The 23,423-nt window shown below is 38.5% G+C and overlaps 1 protein-coding gene across 5 annotated transcripts in view; it reads right to left on the minus strand.

Moving 5' to 3' along the window:
* The window catches only part of MBOAT2 (membrane bound O-acyltransferase domain containing 2), a 92,623-nt gene that overhangs the window by 25,279 nt on the left and 43,921 nt on the right, over positions 1-23,423 (minus strand). For 2 of the 5 annotated variants that reach the window (XM_066179891.1, XM_066179890.1), the window contains 2 exons: positions 9,486-9,581; positions 5,493-5,548 (listed from right to left, as the gene is read on the minus strand). In XM_066179891.1, the coding sequence (XP_066035988.1) occupies positions 5,493-5,548; positions 9,486-9,581 (152 nt within the window). Of the gene's footprint in view, positions 1-5,492; positions 5,549-9,485; positions 9,582-14,170; positions 14,289-17,397; positions 17,479-23,423 lie in introns of those variants that run through there. The other 3 variants (XM_066179892.1, XM_066179893.1, XM_066179894.1) reach the window with 3 other exon arrangements.

Raw genomic sequence — 23,423 nt, forward strand, 5'->3', positions numbered from 1 at the left:
TTTAAAAATAGGAGTTTGTATAGAAGTTATTCCTCCTCTCATAGAAAGGCTGCCTTCAACCCCAGTCTTTGATGCCAGTAAATCCACAGAGGGGAGCCCTTACATTTGATCCAGGTAAGTTTCAACTGGAGCCAATTTTTTTCGGTTTCAAAATCAGTCACCCTTATGACAAAAAAAAGGATTGAGGAGCTATGGGGACGTAACAGCTAATTTAATTCTATGACTCATGGAAACACTTGTTATCTACAAAGAAGATAATTCTGTTATCTTAGTGTGTCTCCAGTGTGGCCATGATCTACACACACTTACGGCTTCAAAACCACACTTCTATGCTCCAACAAAGCTGAGAATACAGAGGGGTTAACCAAGTTGCCATCTCCTTTCACTATGATCTGGGAAAATGCCTTCCTTGGTCCTGATCCTTCACAGTCAAAAGTCATCCCCATTCATGCTCACTCAAGGCAAGAAACTGAAGAACAAATTATCACCCCCTAACTTCACACAGCACCTTCTCTTCCTCATCATTACATTTTCACATCTTCTCCTTGGTTATGTAGCAAAGACTTCTGTGCTAATAAAGGCACTGAATAAAAAATGTGGAAGAAGAATTTTGAAAGATTCTGTAACCTTTAAGGCCATAACATTACAGTTCTCAGGTAGTGAATCTCTGAATTTAATACAAACAGAAATTTAATACAAAGACACCCACAGATGGATGTAGATCCCACCACATGACTACTGAAGTGTCCCAGACAGAGCCTTCAGCCTCTCACAGCTCACACAATGCAAACTGACTGGAGCAGAAGCCTCCTTTGCCATTATATTCTATGTCAGTATTTTATCCTTAAGTCAGAAAGAGGAAGCAATCACCCACTATGTCCAAATGAACTTGCATAAAGCCAGATTAGTCATTAAAAAAGACAGTCAAATGAAGTATTTCACATCATTGGTGTGGTATGAAAGCCGAGGAAAAAACCCTCAAACCTGAAATAGAAGAATCTAACCACTGAAATACGATCTGTGGTTTTGGAGACGTGGGGGGAAAGAAATGGTCTATTTAAGATGGGGTTTAGTTATACCCATACATGTACATGAAGTCATTTAAGGCCCAAATAACTTTGTAAGCAATGCACTTGCTGTCTCAAACATACTGCCTCCAAGTAAGCCACCATTATTTTTTCATTTCCCTATCTCACTAAGATTTCCCTCCAGCCACCAGATTCTTTGAGGTCAGGTTAGCAGCTTTCCCTGTTTTGTTGCGTTTTTTTTTTTTTTTTTAATGCCTTCTCAGTGCCTTGAAGGCCCATTTATCATTTTAACACAGCATGCAAGAACATGATCATCTCTGTCATACTCTTGAAAGCTTTCAGGAAGCTACCATTAAGATTTTTTAAATCATAGAAAATAAATATGGAAGAGGTGCTTTTATATTGATGCTTATTCAATGAGAGATGAATTTATAGATATATATATATATTCACTATTTCCCAGACCCATGGGAACAGAGACTTCATAAACCATAGCTGTTCCCCTACCTGCTACACATCAAAGATGAAGAACTCCCACTTCAGCAGCACACTGCTGCTAGGGAACTCATGAGGTTTTGTAACATTCCTCTGGGGATTTTAAGAACTGCCTTCTTCTGTCCTAAAGCAGGAGACTACCACAACTGCAGCTCTTACTATCAAATCACACAGCAGAGAAAGTAGGTTTTATCAAACATCTTTTAGAGAGTTGAAACAATTTAGTCACTCAGCAACTGTAACTCCATTTTCTCATCTGTAAAGCAGGAAATACTCTTATGTGCTTTCCTTGGTAAAACAATTTTGTAAACCATCAGTAAAAAAAAACCCAAGTGGTCTAGATCATGAGGAAGTTCTATCTTTACATTCCTTCTGGAGAGCCCATATCCTACCGGTAAGAAACCCAACACCCTTAGGCACACACCATTATCCTGCCACACAGACTTGATTGTGGGATATTATGACTGCTTCTGAGTTCTCACTACAACAGTGTTTACAAACATATCATGGCATCACCCCAGCTTTGTGGTTAAACTTATCCACTTTTATTTTGCATGGCAATCTGTCTAATCAGTAATTAATAATGTTTAGACATAGGATTTTATATTAATAATAAGCATACATCCTATTGCAGGCTCTGTTACAATTAGAGTAAATTTTGTGGTAGTGAAATGATGCACCAGCTGAGCCCAAGTGCATGTTGTTATTAAAACATTTTAAGACCCAAAGACAGACAATAACAGTTTCAGTTGTTACTACCACACTGGCAGTAACAAAGGGAAATAAGTATGAATGCCAACTGAATAGAATTGAAAAAAACTACAAAAAACCAAGAAAATTTACAAGTTGTAATATTCAGAGAGCCATAGAAGCAAAATGCAGGCACAAAACTATACTTGAAGGCTTAGAAGGGAAGATACAATATAATTCCTTTAACCACTAAGGACACATTTAATAAAAACATTATTTGGTAACTGATACTGAAACAGTAATCACCATGCTGTCACTATCATAAGAGAGCACACTAAAAAATAAAATAAATAAATAAATTTTAAAAAATAAGAGGTAGCTGGAGAGAGAGCATTAAAAGGAACTCCTAAGCTTAACAAGAAAGCAACAAGTTGCCAACCCCCCCCCCCCCAAAACAGCATCCCACCATGGCAGTTTCACTAGTATAATTAACAGAAATACTAGAAAACAATGTTTTTTGTTAAAGAGCTGAAAATTTTTTGTTCTAATAAAAAATAAAATTTCTTTTTCTCCCTTAACTCTGTTATTCTCCTGAAGTGTTGCATAAATGAATCTAAATCTTGCCACAAAGAATTAATATGGACACCAGCAGTTTCCAAGTTACGTAAAAACATTTCTGCCTTTAGAATATACATGTGAGATGCCAGGGGTAATCCGCAAAAAATACAAAGCAAGTGTTAACACACCGACTACTTGTTTTTGGCATTGCTCATTTGAGCAATAAGGAACTGCAAGTAAGAACTATCAGAGACTGAAGTTCAAAATGTAAATCAGAACACAGGAAAGGCACACTCCAAATCTCTTCAGGTGTAAGTTTGTGATCCATGCAGACTTCTGAGAAGTCTGTATTATGCAGCAAGCCTAAAGTACAGAATCACAGAATAGGCTGAGTTGGAAGCAACCCACAAGTATCGTCACGTCCAAATCCTACACAACTTGCATTTAATTTCCCTGCTTTAAAACATCCCTCATGATAAGAGCACAAGGGTGTAACAGTTATAGGGGTAGCTGTTATTTGTGTATGGGATTCCATACTAGTTTTCAACTTGGAATCAGGTATATCCATTTAGCTAGATAGACACTTGAATATGCAGCATGAGTGAGTGGCCTTTGTGGTTACATTCAGTTCACTCCAGGACCTTCAAATGAATCCAGCTGAAAACAACAAACCAACTGTCACAGAAAGATCAAGTCCAGAAGACTGGCCATTACCAAAAACCAACCCAGCTACCACTGGAATCTTGAAGTTTACCAGTAACTTCCAACACACCAACACGTTTTTTTCCAGCTGTTTATTTTCACTACTCTCCTTGGATGTACTGGTAAAAAATGAGGGAAGAAAATAAAATAAAGTAATTGGTGATTAATATAGCCAAGCTGATGTGACTAGAGGCTCAGAGAGCCAATAATCACTTGGTAGAATGATTTGCAACATTATCTTCTCTCCTGTCAGTATATTTCTAAGTAATTTTCAGTAGAAGCATGGACCTTTGTACAGTGAACAAAAGCCCACTGACAGCAGGGCTTGTTTTCACTAATTTTTCATAAAGGATGCCTTTTAGGTTGTCTAAGGTTAAAAAAGCTTTGCTTTAATGCAATCTTAGTCTCCCTGTATATCTTTTCTTAGCATTTCCTGATACCAGACTACCAGCTGCTCCTGAATTCACATTGGTCACATCAATTTTGAAAGTCATGTTCACACTGCAACTGTGACCATCCAACTCAAGGGATCTGCTAAACTGCAGACTCAACCAGAGAGAAATTATTCCAATATACTGTTAGCTACTCCTCAAGTGCTGACAAAGAATTTAAAGGTCAATGAAAAACAAAATTTCAAGTCTTATACTATAATTTAGTGCTATCTATAAAGAAATCCAGAAGGAAATACAAATTATCTGAATTAATTTAAGTAGGGAAAAAATCTAGTCTAGTTGGTGATGAAAGTTAACAATAGAGCTGACTAAATGAAACATTTGTTTAAAGATTGCCAGGAACACTCACATGCATGTTCCATACCACCACTCCACTATTTGTGCATGATGCCAGCAAATTCAGAATAGCTCTTTCCCCTAACAAAATAATAGTAAGAGGAAGCATTCATACTTGATACCAGAACTATTACTTCCTTATAATAACCTGTTTCCACTTACTTGTGTACTCTGTACTTCAGTTGATTATGGCTTCTAAGATTACTGCTTCTGAATATATTTTCTCTGGAAGTTAAACATCAATGTTTTTGACCAACTAGATATGTCTAGTACTGTTTATTTTCATTCATTGAAAAAATAATTTAAAAAGGTCTTTTCCCAACTTTTCATACTCCTGAATGTTTTTGCCTACAAGCTTCTCTAGACAGTGCCACTTAATGAGAATGAAAATAAAAGAAACACCAACAGCATTAAAGCTGCATGCACAATGTTAATAAGCAATATCAGAACAGCAGGTGTCTTGATCCAGGTGTCTGGAGTTACACTCCCAAATCTTCAGCTGACATCTGTAGCTCCAAGTGATTCGAGCTAACTGGACAGATTAATTAGATGACATTTTCAAACTTTAAAATTATTATTACCCCTTTGAATTTCAAGGTAACTAAAATTCCAACTATCCTACCCATGAAAACCAACATTAGGATTCATAGGGCCCACTTATCTGACGGATGCATCTGACAGGAGAAAAGACATAAACATAATTAGATAATCTTCCTGTTCACACCAATCTGTTAGCAGAGTGTAATTACCATACTAAACAAAATGAAACACACAAAGGTTTATAAAAACCAGCATATATGGCACAAACTAGGGAAGTGCTCAAGAATTAGCATTTTAAAACAGAAGGTGCTCAACAACTGAAATTACATGTGCTTTTTCTATCCATCCGTCAGCAACAGAGGCCTCTGAATAAAGAACTCCTTTAGTTAACTCTCACAGTCAATACCCCAGCCCAATAGAATATCAGTGCTCTTTAGACACTCACTCCAGAAGTGTCACTGGTCTTCTGATAAGTCCTATCTTCTGCACAGTGTCAGCATTTTTTGAGCTTCTGTAGAGTCTGAGCAACATTTCCCAGTACTTTCATTAGTAAGCATCAATGAAACAACTGAGACACAGAAATTTATTTTGCCTTGAAACACAAAACTGGTCTGAAGTAACTCCTGACTCACGATGAATTTCCCTTAAATTTATTTTGGATGGAAAATTAAACACAGTAAAGAAATCTTACCATCATGAATCTCAAATGCCAAACTAGTGATCTTCTGTGTAATTATCATCATTGGACTGTCACAGAAAAAAAAGAAGAAAGAACAATTTAGATACAAATTCAGGATTTCTTTCTCACTTAAAAATACCAGGAGAAGTTTAAATTAGGAGTCCAGGTTAACTACTCTAAACTGGAACATCTTCAACACAAGAACAAAGTGATTTGTTTTTTAGCTCAAACCATTGCAGAGTTTTCAATGCAATGAGAAGAATTTAAGCCTTAAATGTAGTATTTGATATCACCTTCCTTTTATTGCTGCACTAGGTTCTACAAATACAGCTGAAGTGTTTCACATGTATTTTCTACTAACAGTTTGCTTTTTTCTTTTAGGGTGAAGAGTAAAAAAGAAAGGACAGGGAAACTATATTCATTTTAAGTTACAGCAGCAGTAAGCAAAGGACAAGGAAACTATAGCAAAGTTGAATATTAAAATAAGCTATTTAGCTATGCAGAACATGTCCATGGTTTCTACTAACACCTGATCCTATCTTTGATTTTTCCATTGAGGAGTATTACTTGCTTCAAGTAAACATATCTGGCAAAACAAAAACCCAGCATAATTATGCTGGCTCAAACAGAGCTCACTTTGTTCTGAATTTGGTACACTTGAGTGAACCCTAAACTGTCCAAGAAATAGTCTGCCCTGAGTAGCCAAGTCAGTTTTATACTGAGAAATTATACCATTTTCATAGTATCTAAGAGCTTTTGCCTGATGTGAATGTCAACATTATAAACCTCCTCCCTGGGGTAGGGAAACAATGGGAAATGCATAAATTAAATTACTAGAATTTAGAAATTTAATTTTGCAATCAGATCTCAAAAAACACATCAGGGCTTGAATTTACCTCGAAGTATCTGAGCTGGAGGCAAAAACAAAACAAAACAAAAAAAACCCACCAAAGCAAAAAACCAACAACAACCAAACAACAAAAAAATCCCCAACAAACAAAAAGTCCTCACAATAAAATAATAATTCTGTACAACAGGCACTTAATTTTCTTTATGTCTTGAGTGCACTTGGCATTTTTATAACACATTAAGTTGGCACAGAAACACAAATCCAAAAGCCATCAAGTCCTCCTTCACTAACAGAGCTACACCAGTATTTTGCCATACGGTACAGTCCATCAAATTGATTTTTTTTTTAGGTAACAGTTAAAATGGTTTCAACATACACAATTATTTCCAGTCCTCAAAATGCAATCAGGGGAAAAAATTTCTATGCAACTACCAGTGCCCCAAAATCCTGATATCAAGACTAGAGTGACACACAAGGGTCTTAAAGGAAGAAGACGAAACAGGAACAAGTCTGGTAAATCCCTCATACCTTTTTCTAGCATTTAATCTGTAGGCCTGCCTGGTGCTGGCAGAAATCCCCAACTGACTCTAAACATAATGTGTTTTCTTTCTGTAAGCAGACATGTGACAGCATGGGTCCTGCCTGGTGGAAGGTGGATTCCAGGAGGAACTCAGTCAGCCCTTACATTAATTGCAGCTGATAAATCTGTCATTGTTATCATAGCAGACCCTGGTATTCTCATTTTTTTTTTTCTCCTGAAGTGGCTATTCCAGAATCATCGAATATTTGGCTGAGGAGCAAAAATCTAGAGACTAAAAGAGGAAGAGTCCTTCCTGGCACAGTGAGGCTGTGAAGCAGGATTTTAACAATCCCTTTTAGGTGCTGGCAGAAAGGCAAAGGAGGCAGCTGGGATCTGTTAGTACTGCAGCCAGGACCACACAGCTCTGCACAAGCAATTGCATCTCCAGCATGAAGTGTCCCCAGCTTTCTCCACTGTCAGAGCACTGAGACAGTCCCTGAAATTTTGAGCAGATTTTCTCAGCTTGTGCACCTCAGACAGGCACTGCATGCTAGGAGAAACACCCAGGTAAACACACATTCTTTTGGGGCTAACCACTATATGAATCCATGCCAACATCTTTAGAAGAACTTGCTCATGCTGGAGCTCAGCAGCTGGTTAGGCAACTTTAGTTATTTCCTTGAGCTTACTTTCTTTTCCCAGAACCAGAGAAACTTTTCTTTCTCTGCCTGTTTTGGAAGTAATCTCTGTCTCGTGTCAAGGGAGCATATGCAGTGTATATCAGAGATTTAATCCAATATGCATACATCGAGCTCCCAAATTGGTGCATGAAAGGGTGGTTTAAATCTGCCATCTCAAACATACAAAGAGAGAGTTGGATCTAGGCTTCAGAACAGTTCTGTCCAGAGCACAGAGCTCATAAATTATGGAATAGTTTGGGTTGAAAGGGACCTTGAAGATCACCTACCTCCATCATCCCTGCCCTGGGCAGAGACACCTTCAATTAGATCAGGCTGCTCCTTCCAACCCAGCCTTGAACATCTCCAGGGCTGGGATGTGGGAATCTTTGGACATGTTTAGACCTAGCAGAAATCTCTGAGCTACCACCAAACTATCAGAGCCACATCTGAAAGCAGTACAGTCACATTTGAGCAATGGCGTGCTCAAGCTCTACTAATTGTTTTGAGAATGAGAACAACAAAGTACAATTACACTGTTTCCACAGTCATGTCAGAACTTTGATCACTGCCAAGGTTGTACACTTTGGCCCTACAGTGAACTGGAAGGGAGAGCATCTGGATTACAGTTTCAGTAGTAATGGTGAAATTAAATTCAACATCAGTAAATCTAGTGTCTTTATGCGTATGACTGTGTTGCAAACTCTCATTATAGCCAGTGGAGATATAGTCAATAGAGTCAGGGGCATCTGACAAATGACCCAGTTCACGCTCAGGTAGATGCTGAGTGGTGGGTCAGCTGAAATCCCTTCAGGCTCTGCTGTCCACATCGATCACATCTCTGCTGACTACAATTAGAACTGGGATATCTGGCTTGAAGGCAGACACTTGGATGTAAGACAAATGTAGAAAGCTGTTTCAGAAGGTAAGAAGATAAAGATAACAGAAAAGATGAACTCAACCATAAGAGCTTTTGGCTTCAGCCTACAAGTTAATTATCTGGACTACATGACTGTTACCAATAAAGCCTGAGAAGTAACAAGGCTAACAAGTACAATTCGGCCATAGGTTATGCTGAACTACAAAGACCACTGCCAACCCACACTACCCCTGGAAAGTATTTAAGTGTTACTTTAAGCAGACTAGCAAATACTCCCCATATCTATTTTTTTTTTCCCAGAATATGCACTCTCCTTTAAATCAACAAAAGCACTATCACAGTAACAAACTTCTTCTAAGAAACGTTGAGCTTCACATCTCTGTGTCTGTAGCAGAAAAAAGATTTACTGATATGGTTTATTTTTATTTTGCCCATTTAATTCTGTTTTGCTCCTATACAATTCAAGGCAAATATAGGTATAAGTTCGTGATATAAACTGAGGGTACACAGAGACAAAACGTTCTGTTTCCAAGGTCTCTGGGACTACCTCAACATCCAGGTGCCTGTCTCCTTAGCTTTCTCCTTCTGGAACGTCTAACATAAAATGAAAAAAGAAAGAAGCTAAAAGCTAAATTCCATAAAATGTTCAGATTTTCCTCAAAAAGTGGTATTGGACTGTGCCAGACAAGCAAGTACACCAGACAAAATTGAAGGTTCATCATGGTGTCAAGGATGGTAGCAGACACTTTAATGGAAAAATCAAGGAGAAAAAATACCCATAGCCACCAAATCCTTTATGCCATTCAGACAGGAACAAGAGGCAACAGACAACACATTGGTGGTTCTAGTAAGAACAATTGTTCACAAAAATTCTCAGTTTGTATGATAAAAGCATAGTTACTTATATGTTTGCATGTGTGCCAATATGTACATACACACTCAGCATTCTCCCAAAGTTTTAAAGGTTGAAACAATTAATTGGGGGGGGGGGGGGGGGGAGCAAATAATAAAAAGCCCCACAACAACAGATACAGTATCACTCAGGAGGAAAAGACAGAAAGATGATCTTTCTCCTTACCCAGAAAAATCAGCAGAATATTGTCCATAATCAAAGATATAGACCCTAGTAATTTGGCACACAGTGAGGTATCCTAAAGCAAAAACAAAGCAATACCTGAAAAGAAAACGGGAAAAAAAAACTTAATTAGAGATCATAAACATTTCTCCACTAAATAAAGTACCTTTTCAATAGAGTTTAATCTCCAATTATTTCTACAAAGTATTACATAATAGGAATCCGTAATTACACTTTCATTCCGCCTGAGGTTATTTTAGTAATGTTTATTCTATGCAAGCACGTACTTTTTTATTTTAAAGTATGCAATACAACCATATAAATTCTATTGTCAGTAGCCAAAATATTTATTCACATAAATAAAGCCTAGAACTTATAATTTTAAGTGCCACTGTAAAAACTGGAAGTCCTATAAAGAGAAAATTAATCTGTTAAGGTTTTGGTGGTGGCATTTCTTTGGTTTGGTGGGGGTTTTTTTTGGGGGGGGGGGGAGTTTGTTGTTGTTTTTGTAGTTCAGAGTTAATTTTTGTCTGCATGAACATAGAAGTTTTGAAAATGATACATCAAATAATTTCCATTGCATGTACTGCTATGCATTCAAAATTCAGTACCACAAATTGTAGTGCTGCTGTTTTAAAATGAACGGGAAAAGGCAAGTAATTTTCAAATACACATTTTAAACATAGCCGAGTAAAAAAGGAACAAGGTGCCTTTTGTCTTCTGTTAAGTTGATCCTGAGCAAAGGTAAGAAAAAACACATATATGAACCGCCTTATGAAAGCGTTACACGTATGATAAAATTAGTTTTGCATACCGTTTTCTCAACAACATGCTAGTGAGAACTGATTTGCCAATACACTTCACAAAATCTGGCAGATATTCTTTGAAGTCCGAAAGGACAGTGAATGCCAGCAGGTACTTAACTAATCCTTTAGGACTCTAATACATGAACTGTAAAGTCTTTATTTCATGTTCACAAGACTGATGTGCAATTCCTACAGCAGACTGTATAATGCATCCAAAGTCCAGGTAGAATGAAAATATTCATACAACAAGCTGAAAATCACAGCCAGGACTGGATTTAGGTGAACTAGTGACGGACACTGCAAGACAACCTTAGAACTTGGATTGAATGACTTTCTTTTCCGGATAAATATTTTGCAAAAGTTTGTTAAGGTAAGAAAATCTAAGGTATTAGAAGTTATTCTTCAATCTGACACTTGCTATATAGAACACCTGCAGTTTAACCTTTAACTGAAAAATGTGCTATATATAAACCATTGAATATTTTAAAACATCTAACTTGGAAATTACAGATTGCCTTATATACCATTAAATTACATCTGTTTTGGTGAAAAAAAAATTTAGAGGGTCTGTTTTAGCAATAGTTTATTTCCTGCTTTCATTAACATCCATAATCCAAAAACAGTATTATACTGGGTGACTAAATGCTACAAAAGTGCTTGTTGGAAGAATACGCTGGCACAGGTTGCCTAGAGAGGTGACAGATGCCCCATCCCTGGAAACATCCAAAGTCAGCTTGAATAGGGCTCTGAACAACCCGATCTAGTTGATGTTCCTGCTCATTGAAGGGTGGGCTAGATGTCCTTTAAAAATCAATTCAAACGAATCCACAATTCCATGAAATAAATATTAGCCATCATGACCAGCGTGGTAGGGGTTTCTTACAACATTCAGTTAATACCGACACTGAAGTTTAAGTGCAGAAATGGAAGAAAGAAAAAACACCTCCAACTTCTTGATTAGATTCCAAATTTCAGTCTAAAACAAAAGCTGTCTTCTGACAGAGCAGTGAAATTTGCTGTTATGTTGCACTCACCAAACACAGCTATGAATCTTAACTATCTTCCAGCTATGTCAGCCACAGTTCCAAGTTACACACAGACTGGAAGACTGCAAAATTTTAACTGATAAATAAAACAGAGGAACTTGCAACCCATACAATGCTTTTCAACTTCCAACTGCATCTCTGCACATTAGCCATGCCACATCACATATCCCTTGTTGATTACAAACATCATTTCATCAGCCAAAGTGCAGGAAAATGTTCTCCCCTAAAGAAACTTAAAAGGTTTGACAGCTTGCATGATTCCTGTTGTTTCTTCTGCAGGTTTGTAGTGCAACTTGTTGATCATCCTAACTCTCACATAAATCTGCCTTTACTGAAAAAATTCAAATAGTATCTAAAAATGTTTTGAGAGCTTTCTAAAGTACTCTTACTGCATGTTTCTTACTCTCTTCAATGATCCGTTCACCAAAAACTCCCTTTAGATCAGAAAACCGAGTTAAGTTTTGCACAGCTCTACCACACCAAGTTTTACCCAACTACAAAGCTAATTACAGGCTGCACACAAATGCATCAGTTTAACCCAAGGCTAAATTTTCTCCACCAGTAGAAAAGCAATTGGTCTTAAAAGTCAATGTTACTCTGTACTTGCTTCTCACTGTATATTGTCCATGCAAGCAGAAAGACAAAAGTATTTCACACTGAACGTGAACAGCAACAGGTATGTCACAACATTGTTATTATTAGAAGTAACTTTTAGACAAACTGACCTGCAATGAACACTGTATTATGTAACATAAAAACACAAAAACATTCATTTAAAATATGTCTGAGACTAATTCCCAGGATCTTTTGTCAATACAACCTTACTTTATCTATCAACAGATGCAACAAATTCAGACATATCTGGAAGACACTGTAGCACATACCAGAAAGCAGAACACAGTAATACTTTTAACTCCCGATTAAAAGTTTAAAAACAAAAAATTCAGTAAACAATATTAGGTAGCCTATTATACAGAAGGGCTTTTCTTGTACAGGTATTCCATATAATATTTCAATTCCTTACAATTTTGAACTCCTCAGAACACTCAAAACAGTATGAAATTCTGTTCTACCCATAAAATTTTATCTTTGCTTTAGAAAAAAATATATCAAGTAAACTACTCAATATTTTTAAAAGCATATTCTAACGTATTATAAATGAAGTACCTTAAACTATACACATAAGTATTACAATATATAGAAAATACTAAGTAAGCAGCCTCTCCATGTACTTCTTTACAGAAGGTGTTCATCAAGAGAATATCCATATAATTCTATTTTTTTTAAAAATGGCAAATTAATCTCTTATTAGCAAATAAAATACCTTGTACTATTCACTATTCTTTGTCTAGTCATATTTTGACAAATAACATTAAGCAACATACACATCAGGAATTTTTACCTCCATGTATACATATAAAACCAAAATGCATCATTCTATCAATATGTTTATGTATACACACACACACACAGGGTTTGGTTCCTTCCTATTACATGAACTTTCTTCTAGTCTCCAAATGGAATTTGATATGCATTGCCTATTCCACTTTCTACTGCTAGCATTACGTACAATGACTCCTGAAACACCATTTCAGCTAATGCAGAAAACTTCCATCTCATCCCTGTAACCCTGGTTTTTATTTTCCTCACAAGTTTAGCACAGCCAACGCAACAGTCATGCCAGCATTGCTCACTTCAGTGCAAAGTGGTTGGATTTTGTTTGAACAGTTGATTTTCTTTTCCTGCAGGAAAGCATTTTTATCCAGTGTCACCTTAAAAATTCACTCCACATGACACAGCATCATGGTTTAACTCCAGCTGGCAGCCACTCCCTCATTGCCTCCACCAAACACCCACCAGCCAGGGGGAAAGGGAGAAGTGGAAAGAAAAGGTGAACCTCATGGGTCGAGATAAGCACAACTGATTAAGTGCAACTAGATATCATAATAATAAATATGCTGATACTGATAATAATAATTGAAATCACAAGGAGAGGCAGAACAACTAATAGAACCCAAGAGAAAAGTGATGCACAGTACAATTGCTCAACACCTGCTCACTGAGGAGCAGATCAATCCCCTTCCAGGTGACTCCCCCCAGTTTATACACTGACCATGACACTCTATGGTAATGGAATATCCCTTTGACCAGCTGAGGTCAGACGTCCTGGCCATGCCTCCTCACAGCTTCTTGTGCACCTCCTCACTGGCATGGCATGGGAAACTGACACGTACCTGCATACTTACAGTAAGCATTACCTAGCCACAACCAAAATGTCAGTGTGTCATCAACACTGTTCTCATACTAAATCCCAAGAACAGCAACACACCAGCTACTAGGAAGAAAATAAACCTTGTCCAGTCAAAAGCAGGACATACGGCAACCATCGTGCACATTATATATAACAGGAGGACATAAAGGCTCAGACAAAGTCTCCATCTAGCCCAGGATCCAGAACTGCGTCCTCCCCACAGCAGGAGCTCAAACACAGATGCTCAGGAATGCAGATCAGCAGAACAAGCTGCTGCTTCTGCTGAACAGAAACTGCTTCCCAGTGTTCTCCCACACTCAAACAATCAGCACTTTATAGACCCAGATTCAAACACATTATCCATGTGTTTAATAACCCTCAGCATACTACACACCTCTATTAACTTCTGGCTCTAAAGCACACCCTCATCTTTACCACTCTGTGTTGCTCCAAACACACTTGAGTAAAAGCTGTTAATTTTAACATCTTTGGCATAACTAGACACAAATTTCATAAAACTGAATTAGCCAGCAGAACCTACTTATATAATGCTTCCACATATTTAAGAATATAAAGATTACATACGTGGTTTAAAAGCAGAATTTCCATCTTTTACCTGTGTTCCTCAGAAATTTTGGGTTGCTAGTCAAGAAAGAACATCCACAAGAAAATTCTAGAGCTTTGTATCTGCTGATGAGCAAGCTTGAGCAGCACACAGATCCAGGCTAACAATCAGCCAACATACGTTATGTTTTTGCATAGCAAGGGGTGGGAGTTGCATTTTTATTTTACACTTTCGGGGGACTCAGCATCTAAGTTATAAAACGCATCTTCCTACCATACCTATCTCTGTTTGCATAAAATGTAGCAAAAATAGAACTGTGACCTTGACAAAGGCAGGATTTGAGAGATGTCACAACAGCTTCTGTTATTTTAGGCTCTTCTCATGCAGTAGAAGGACAACAGCACAATATGCTGTTTTGCTGGAAGAAAGTTAAATAAACCAATCAACACGGGGTGCTTTTTTACCAGCTAGTTCGCACACACTACACATTTAGCCTTGAAATAACGGCTTCATGTCTAGTCAAGATCTACTTCTTCCACTATATTAGGAAATAGTACTTTTCTTTAAATGTGTAATTATTCCATTTCAAAAGGCAGACCTACACACCATGTAACATTATACTGCACTGATTATTAAAAAAGGTCGACAGAATAGCCTCTGAGTTTTCCCAAGCCCTGTGCTGAAAGCTGCCACCTGGGTTTGCTGGTTTGTTTTTCTACAGATTATGGCAAATTAAAAAAAAAGCCTAAAAAAAAATTGAATTCTTGCCTCTAGGGTCAGAACTGAGTTCTTATTAAAAAACAGCTATATTAATTTTTTTAATAAGAATGATCATAATCACTTTGCATTGTTCACACAGAGAAATTCAACTCTGTGCAGATAGAACACACAATATTTGCTTACAAAACTTCAAAGGGAAAAAATGTACATCAAAAAAAAAGTCCAAAGTGTCAAAGCTAAACATCTAATTCTGCAATCATCCAGCACAAGCCAACAGAAATATTGATTAGAATTAGCCTAGTTTTGACTATCTGAGAGCTGCAAGGTAAGCTACTCTGTTCCTATCTGCTGTTTTTACACCTAGTTGCCTATTTACACAATTTCTTTATGTATGCTTTGTTGACATACATAATTAGTATTTCATAGGAAATGGATCCATTTTATGATATGAACAATAACAGCCTCAGAGTGTGTGCACCTCTGAAATACAAGCAATATTAATCCTTCTGGCCACTCAGAAGCATCTGATTCACACACTAGTCTGTCCCCTCTGATTACTTCAAGTGGAGATCCAAAATGCATTGAAATAAACAACAAATAAAAAGACAAAACCAGACTGCCTGTGAGCCCATTTCCAGAGATGGAAACATTCACACCACCATGCTTTGGTAATAAGCAATCTGACTATCACATTCCACCCATTTTCAGCCCTCAACTGAAGATTTTTGGGTCTGACAGCCATTTTAAAGCAGATTTACCAAGTGGACGAGTTCTCTAGCATTTATCTCCAAGAGCAGCCCGACACAACCCCCGGCAGGAGGCTGCAGAGCCTCCAGCAGGCCTGGCTGTCCTGGTCGAGTCCCTGGAGCCCAAGAGCCATGCTGGGTTTGCTCAGCCAGTAGAGAAAACCCTACCCAGGCCCCTCGGTCTCCTGTAGACAAACAGACACACAAGGCTGGGTACGTGAGGATTTATTAGCTCAGTTGTGCCAGAATCATTTGTGGTGGGCTTGACTGTTTGTTTACTGCAGATCAGCTGCTGACATTATCACTCGACTAATGTATTTTGATGTTTTGCTACATAATGGCAGTGTAATGGGTCGGTAAAGTAAATCTTTACCAAGCTAAATTAAATTATCATTCCAGTTATTAGCTACAGGCCATATTCCAAAGGCAACATTAATACATGACAAATGCAACGCAGATATTCTTGTAAAAAAGCCATACAAAAACACTTCAGATCTTCCACGTGCTCTCTAACGTTACATTCTCTTGCTTTCCAATCTCTCCCCCTGCTCCCTTCAATTCTGGAACACCTCAAGGACAAGGAGACCAGCTTCAGACTCTCATAAATGAGAGAAACATCATCTAAAACAGAAGACAGGCAGGAAGGAGGGTGCTTTCCTGTCTTCCATGGAATGGAAGAAACATACTGTGTGATTCATTCTTCCTGTAAGACTCCAAAAGGAACAAAGAACTAGGAAAGGTAGGAATAAAAAAATTAATTTGATCCCCCTAGAAAACTCAAACCTGAGAGTTGACTATGTCCAAAATTTAATGTTAAACTGAGATGAGACATGAGGGGTCACCTAAGTTCTCTCTCACTTGAAAAACCACATTGTGTTATATCAACCCCTATTTCTGCAATCACTTGAAAGTATAACAGTAAACAATGCAGATAAGAGCACCAAACCTGACCTTTGCATTTTAAAAAGCTGACAACAGTATAGAGCACTTAAAAACACAAAGAAGAAAGTCTAACAGCTTCACAAAAAAATCTGTAAAGGCAGAACTCCACGATGCTAGAATCTGCCTTATAAAGCCCTGATGAAGGAAGTAGAATCTTGAGATCTTCTGAAAAAAATGAGTACTCATAACCCAGAAAACAAATAGCTGACAAGCTGGTGCTGTGAATTTTCATCTATTCACTTATTTTTCTACATAATATTTGCCTAGCTAAAGGATGTTTCAGCATCACAGCATGCAAGTGATTTTATGCTTACTCTTTCTTCTACGCAATATGTAAGTAACTTTCCTGGAGAACTGTGCCCAGTATCATTAATTTTGCAAACCAGCAGAAACCCATAGACCACAGAGTCAGAAAATAGTCTCCTATTAGGATCTTAGTAGCAACATAACTTCTGAGAGTATTTTTAAGGAAATAAAAATATCATTACAGAATATTGACAATAATGGAACTACTGCAAGGGCTATCTTAAAGGACAGGCTTAATAGTTACAATGGTTTGGAAATGGTAAACTAGAACTGCTAAGAACAAAATAGTTTGTAATAATTCCATTTCAGTGGATCAGTAAGCTTTATACAAGAACTCAGAGGTAGTTTTACAGAACAAGTTATCTATGGCAAAACAATAGCAAGGTCAATCATTAAACCCATCACTGCTGTTAACTCGGCACTTGGCAAGTATCATCCTGGATGGAGATAAGACAAGAGCTGTTATTGCCATTCACCCACTCATCACCCTGCTCCAGCTACACACCCCCTTCATGCCCCATGCATATCCCCACCTTCTGCGGGGAAGGAGCCGATTCCCAGCTGCCTCAGCCCTCCAACTTCTGCTGCAGCCCCACATCTTTGCCTTGAGACACAACACCTGAGGCAGAGAACCGGTGTGGCTGCAACACGGCCAGGAGAGAGGCGAGGTTTGCTCAGTCATAAGGTGATGCCAGCTGGAATTTGTGTTCAGCCAGCCAGGAGACATTTTCTGCATGTGTTAAGGATGGCAGCAGCTGCAGAACATACGGGATATGATTTTCTGAGAAGGTGGTTGTGCAGCCAGAATCAGTACACAGGGCAGCCAGCAGATTAATAAACAACCCAACTCCCTGCAAGCGGCATGCAAAACAAAAGGCCACAGGAATCAGATTTAGTTACAAAAAACAAGTATTTAATGATTCCAAGACTAAAGGAAGGCCAGGAGTTTGTCCTAACAACCTAACACAGCTGCATTTTCTTTTAAACCATTTTTCAAAACAAAATGCCCTACAGAGGTATTTTATCAGAGGGGATGATGTTATTTATATTTCCCACCCTATTTTTTCCCTTGCCTCCAGGAAGGACTCAAACAACTATTTGTTTTCAGCAGGGTACTGAATCCACTGCAATCCCCACAGCTAGTCAGACCTGCACCAACACTGCAGCCCCACACCTTGCTGAGCTATTTACACCATCTTGCAATCAGACACACATCTCAAACAGCACAGTGGCTGCAATAAAACACTTCTGAAACAAATAAAACCGTTTCTGAAAAACACAATTTGCTTAAAACACGGCATAAATGAAATGTCTGCTTTTCTTCAATGCTTAACATTCTTTTAACCTGGAAAGTCTTATCCCTTCAGACGACTTCTTTCATTTCTGTCCAATCCCCACCCCCCAGCTAGGTTAAAGCACTGCTAAAATGTCCTATCTTCTGCATCCTTTAATCAATGCATGCTGATGTATATAACATTCACATGATGCATCAGCGTCACCACTGTCACAGTATTTGTCATATGGTCCTGCAGAAACACACACAGAGACCTAAATCAGCTGTTTCCTGCTCTCACTCAGGAGAAAACCTGTGGGTAGCTCCATTTTCTTTGCTCCATGATGAAGCCTGACACAGGAATAGAGGACGGCAACTCCTATTTTCGTGTAGATTTTTCTCACACATGTGAGAAACACTAGTGACTATTTCCAGGCATGAATTTGAGATACTCCACAAAAAAAGAATGATACACAATACACAAGGCACCCACTATGAAAAAGCCTTGCATTTATTTTTGGAACATTTTTCATGCTTCCAGTTAGCAATGGAAAACAAAACAAAAACAAAAACAAACAAACAAAAAAAAAATCCCCCCCAAAAAAACCAAAAAAACCCCCCACCACCCACAAAAAAACCCCCACAGCAAAATAAACACCTACTCAATGACAGCCCCAGTCATGGCACAATCATTTAGTGAAGTGACCTACTTCAACCACAGGCAAATGGCATTGCACAAAGATGTATTTATGATCTTCAAATTAGAAAGTAACTATGTTGCCCAAGTACATATGCACATATTACACATATTTGTATTTATATAACCCATAGATTTTTAAAATTTTGATTTATTGGAATATTATCTTGAGCCTATTTCATGTATGTTTGAACTTAGTGGCACTTTTGGCCTACCATAGTCACTGAACTGCTTTCACTCTGGTTTGTCACCTCCCTGCTCTTCAGTGGAGACATACAAACCACTCATGTTGGTCAGTTTCTAATGTGCTTCAAAAATTTCCCTTTAAATGCCCAGTGCAATCAAATTATCTCAGAATTTATTAAAAATAAGAGAAATTTAAAAAATTAGAATGGCTTATTACTCATACGACCTGTCCCTCACAGTAAGTTGTATGAAGTCAACTAATAGATACTTAGGGTAGATTTAATCACAATATATGCTAGTGGAAGAGGCTACATTTCTGTAAAAATGCAGTCTTCATGTCAATGCTAAGAGGAATAAGGAATTTCAGGTTGTTCATCAACTGTCCTTTGAGATATGTGATTAAAATAATGAATTAGTCACCTATATATATACCCATATTACTGCTATTTGTCAATCACTCCTCATCAAGGTGTTCCATTACCTTCCTGAGTTATTCTCTCTCTTACATTTCCAAATTTAAGAATTCACTATAGACCTCAACTTTCAACTCACTGAATTCACATAATAGAGAAAAGCCACTTAAGGTTCTCTGAAGAAAATAAGTAATCATCAACCTTACTTCAACAGTTTCTGTCTCCCAGCAAACACTTTTCACACTCACTGCCTAGAAATTTCCTCATACTCCTGGTTTCTTCTGTTTTGTACAAGCAGGAATATGACCAAACACAATGAGCCATTCTTTATGCAGGTTAAGACCTTTTGTTTCCTCATCACAAACTGAGCGTCCAAACAAATTAACTTCTCGCTCCCAAATCTTTTGCAATACTGATTTATCAACGAACAAAATCTTCTGCTGCTAGCAGGACTGTCTAGAGACAGCAAGTTACACACAAAGGCATCTGCAATCATTTTGCCAGCTCAAAGCTTCCTTTGTGAAAATTTTTATTACTTGAGTTCTTTTATCTACAGGTAACACAAAAGTCACAGGAGACTTTTAAAGAGATGTATTAATTTTAAACCTGAACTACAAAAAAGAGACTAAGAAGCAAGTTCATCTTGAGTTGTACTTTTCATGACAGGTACTATTCTGAATTAGAAAATGTACTAAAATGTCTTTTTCATCAAAATTCAAGCCATTATACAGTGGAAAACCCAGTATTTATTAAAAGCCAAATATTATCAATACAAAATTTGTTAAATTCAGAGCAACGGTTAAAAAAGTAATTTACAAGAAATAGTTTACACCTTTTTGTTCACAGCAAGAAATATACATTACATCGATATAGAAGTTTACTATGATTACAATGGCAAAGGTCCCACTGCACCTTAGACAATTCACTGTAACACCACTGAACAGCCAACACAGACAGACAGAATCAAGGAAGTGGACCCCAGCCTGGGAAACCTATCACAGATTCATCGTACGATTACAAACAAGTGGTTTAAACCAAGATCCACAAATGCAGAGTTCCTCTTTATACAGCTGCTCTCTAGGCATTCAAATTCCCACTGTATAAATCCACAGAACCTTTATATTGCTAAATTCACAGAGCTATTTCAATCCCTCTGACTGCCCCATTTATATAACACATACAGAAACACCCAGTGCACAAGAGCATTCCATGAACAAGTGTGTTACAGATTACAATGCACTGAACTAAATTGCAGGATCACAGCATACCAGATTGGAAAGGAAGAGAATCACCTGATCCAACCTTTCCTGGAAAAAGCACAGTCTAAACAAATGGCCCAGCACCCTGCCCAGCTGATTCTTATAAGTGTCCAATATTGGGGAATCCACCACTACACTGGGGAGATTATTCTAATGCTTGATTGTTCTCACTGTGAAAAATTTTCTTCTTATACCTAATTGGAATCTTCCTAGAAGTAACTTGTACCCATTACAAGTCATTTTTTCCCTTTTGTCCAAGGAATCATATGAAGTCTCCATTTTGTCTGTAGCCACCCTTTAAACATTGGAATACAGTGGTAAGGTCTCCCCTGAACATTCTTTTCTCAAGACTGAACAAACCCAGTTCTCTCAGCCTTTCCTCATATGGCAGGCTGCCTGATCCTTTTATCTTTATTTGTCCCCTTCTCTGGATCCTCTCCAGCCTGTCCACATCCTTTTTTGCAGAGCAGGGACCAAAACTGAACACAATGTTCCAGATGTGGCCTGACAATCACTGAATAGAGTGGGACAATGACTTCTTTCTCTCTGCTGGTGATGCCCCTGTTGACCAGCATCCTGTTGGTTTTCTTTGCTGCAGCAGCACAATGCTCACCCTTAAGCTGTTGTCCCTCAGAGGCCCCCAGGCCCCTTTCCCAGAGCTGCTCCCCAGACAGGCAGATCCCAGCCTGTGCTGCACTCCTGGACTTTGCTTTCCCAGAACTTTACACTTGTCCCTGTTGAATTTACAAGGTTCTGCTCAGCCACTCTTCCAGCCTGTCCAGGTCTTCCTGCAGGATGACACTCTCTTCCAAAGTGCCCAAATCTCTACCACATTTCATCCCATCTTCCAGATTACATTTGAAGATATTAAAGTGCACTGGGCCCAATATCAAGCCCTGGGATGGGCTGCCAGTTTGAAGTGGAGGCATCTATCACCACATGGCTGAGAGTGCAGTTTCTCAGCCACTTCCCCACCCACTGCACAAATCACTTATCTAAGCCATCACACATCAGTTTTTCCAGGAAAAGGCCACAGGAAATGGTATTGAAAGCCTTAGAGAAATCCAGGTAGACATCATCCACTCCTCACTCCCCATCAACCAAGCAGGCTGTTTTGTCATAGCAGGCAATCATGTTTGTCAAGCACCATTGCTCTTGGGGAATCCATGCTGGCCTTTCCCAATCACATGCTTCATCTGGCTTGTGATAATCCACAGGAAGATTATACAGAAAGAGGTATTTTGCTTTCCTAACTGCATCTCTGCACACCCTGGCAATGTCCTTGTAGTTTTCAACAGGTGTTCATCCACTTTCTGTCTCTGTTACAGTTCTCTTGGTTTTGAACACACTCAGAAGCTCTCAGTTAAGCCAAGGGCATCTTTTTCTCTGATTACTTCCATCACCTTTGAAGGGGATGAACTGCTTTTGTGCTCCCAGGAAAACATTCTTGAAAAAATCCTAGCACTCACTAGCTCTTTTATCCTCCACGGATCCCTGCCAACTGAGCTCTGAGTGAGCTGAAAGTGTGCTCTTCTAAACTTCTGGTTTTTTCTCAGTATTGCCTTCAGCACACTCAGCCAGATCCCAAATACCACAATATTGTGATCACTGCCACCAAGGCTATCATTGAGATATTACAGAACAGCTTTTGTCCATTTTTGAGCAGCAAGTCCAGCAGTGCCTCACTCCTAGTTGGCACATCTAACACTTGTATGAGGAAGCAGTTCCCTATGCATTCCAGAAATTTGATGTATGACACATCAAGCGCTATATGGTTCTTCCAACAAATGTCTGGGTAGTTGAATTCACTCATAAGAACCAGGTTCTGTTGACCTGAAGTTTGCTTAAGTGACCTAAATATTGCTTCACAGGCCCTATCATCTTGGTTTGGAGGTTAGTGGCAGACATCTACTCTAAGACTCCCTTTGGAGACGACAACTCTGAGTTTGACTCAGAAGCATTCAAAAGAGCCTCCATGATCACCACAGATGGCTATTACAGATTCGAGGTTCTCCTTAACATAGAGCACAACTCATTCTCCTCTTCTTCCCTCCTGCCTATCTTTATAAAACAGCCTATGGCCATCCAGCACAATTCTCAAGACACATGAGCTGCCCCACCACATTTCAGTTATTTCTACGATATAGTACTTTGTGGCTACACAAGGAGCTCCAGTTCCTCATGTTCCCCAGTTGGATGTAATGATGTGAGCATTGCCACTTTGGACCCAACCCCTCAAGTCCTTCACTTTAAAACCAAGTCTTACTCACCAAGTTGGTTAGCCTGTTGTCAAAGATTCCTTCACCTCTTCCGGACAGGTGGATCCCATCCCTCCATAAAAGACTACAGTCATTAAAGAATATCCCACTGCCATGAAGCCCAAATCCTCATGATGGTATCAGTCACAAAGTCAGAAGTTAACTCACATCATACATGTATTTCTGGCTGCATCTTTTCCTTTAACTGTCAAAATGGAAGAAAAAGACACCAATACTTTTCATTTGGACTCCCAGGGCTCTGTAGTTTTCCCGGATTTTAGTTTATGCTGAACTGCTTTATGGTCACTATTATAAGAACACCTAAATACTAAACTTGTCTACTCTCCAAAACAAGTTTTTGCTAGAAAGGGTGTAACATACTTATAAACTGCGTTCAAGTTAATCAAAATCACTAATTTTCAGATAGAACTTTTAATTTTATTCTAAGCATGTGAAACTCTACACTGTATGCC

This window comes from Chamaea fasciata, unplaced genomic scaffold (genome assembly GCF_029207755.1).
Source record: "Chamaea fasciata isolate MVZ Bird 193981 ecotype frontalis unplaced genomic scaffold, bChaFas1.0.hap1 SCAF_3, whole genome shotgun sequence".
Lineage (NCBI taxonomy): Eukaryota > Metazoa > Chordata > Aves > Passeriformes > Sylviidae > Chamaea > Chamaea fasciata.